This window comes from Trichinella spiralis (assembly GCF_000181795.1).
Source record: "Trichinella spiralis strain ISS 195 chromosome Unknown Scfld1590, whole genome shotgun sequence".
NCBI lineage: Eukaryota > Metazoa > Nematoda > Enoplea > Trichinellida > Trichinellidae > Trichinella > Trichinella spiralis.
In genome coordinates this window covers 1-1,572 of record NW_003528529.1, presented here as the reverse complement: position 1 = coordinate 1,572, position 1,572 = coordinate 1, and the positions used below count along the sequence as shown (strand labels likewise).

The 1,572-nt window shown below is 32.0% G+C and overlaps 1 protein-coding gene across 1 annotated transcript; it reads left to right on the top strand.

Annotated features, from left to right (window-relative positions):
- Positions 1 to 228: 228 nt before the first annotated feature.
- On the top strand, positions 229 to 822 carry Tsp_14930 (conserved hypothetical protein; the record flags this gene model as incomplete). The annotated part of the gene is made up of 4 exons (XM_003368933.1): positions 229 to 293; positions 353 to 445; positions 506 to 583; positions 645 to 822. Coding segments are annotated over 4 exons (414 nt in total), but the record flags the coding sequence as incomplete, so codon positions are not given.
- Positions 823 to 1,572: the final 750 nt, after the last annotated feature.

Sequence of the window (1,572 nt, the reverse complement as noted above, 5' to 3'; positions counted from 1 at the left end):
ATATCCGTTTTAGCTGAAAATTTATAAATCGAAAAGGTGTCTTGAATGAAACGATCAGTTAATAATTCATAAACTTTCCTTCTTTTACATGATTTTCCGAATTTCTTGAACAGTTTTCAATTTATTAAGCAGATGAATGTAAACCCGTATTTATAGTAATTTTGTATATATCTTAAACTATACATTTTCTTTAAACTTAACGTTATTTGTGATTATTTGGCATTGCAGGCTATTCGTGGGCATCATATCCGCAAAGAAACTTCTTTTGAAAGAGTGCTTAGAACAGGGCTAGAGTAAAAACTTACAAATCATTGGAATAATGCTTATAAATTTTATTCTGCGTTTATTGTAGAAAGAGAAAAGCTGTGATTGCTCAATACGATGCTAAACATAAATTAGGTAATGAAAAAGGTACAACACAGAAGTCGAGCAGCTCTGCCGTTGGGTAAGAAATTACAAATCATACAAATTATGCTCACTGTGCCTCATTTTACATGTATTTAAGGCAGGAGGTGCATTTTGGAAAATTTCGAATATGGAATAAATCATCGGTTCGATCATCAGATTCCGAAGCAGCCAGTGGGTATGAAATTAGAAATATAATAGAAATAGTGTATGTAAAATTAATTTTGCATGTACTTTAGCTCAAGGAAAAAATCAAAAAGCAAGAAAGTCAAGGTCTCACATCGGGATGCCAGTAGGCGGATGAAATTGAAGGGAAGGAAGAGCAGAAGCCGACGTTCTCGTTCACAATCAAATTCACGTCATCGATCGCGTTCGCGATCACGATCTCGTTCGAATTCTGCTTCTCGAAGAGTTTAACCCGTTTTTTTTGTAACACAACTGATTTCTGTTATTCTAACTATCACCTTGCACTCATAGTTAAATTATTGTTGTATAATTTATTATTATTATTATTATTATTATTATTATTATTATTATTATTATTATTATTATTATTATTATTATTATTATTATTATTACTGCCGGAAACTATCTACCGGCAGCCTACAATTGCTTCTCATTGCGGAATGCATTGTTTGAAAAGAAATAGAATACTGTGATTTAATTTCATCGTTTAATATCAGTTATGAGATAAGATTTTTCAACAAACGTTTACTTAAAAAAAATTATTTCCAAATCACATAATCCAATAAATAAATAAATAAATAAATATATATATATATATATATAATGCAATTAGTGTTTCATTCATGGTTTGCAATGGCTGGGCTCTTTAATGTCCAATGCGCTTTGCACGATCATATTGCCATGTTTTTCCTTGATTTCGCTCTGATTCGTATAACGTGTGGCTATTTTATTGGACTTTCCCTGAATAACACCGATGCCATGGAAATTTTCCTAATTAATATAATATTTAATCGCCCAGGGGTGAAACGTCATTACCGAAGGCTAGGAAAATAAATAAAATTCACCACGTGATGGCCAAATTTTTTGAGCTCCTGGCATAGAATTTGTTCCAAATCTGCAGAAGATTTCCCCCAGTAAGAACAAAGGGAACTTTTTCCCCTGCTTGGGCATAAATTGCGACGAATTGTAAAAATAATTTTG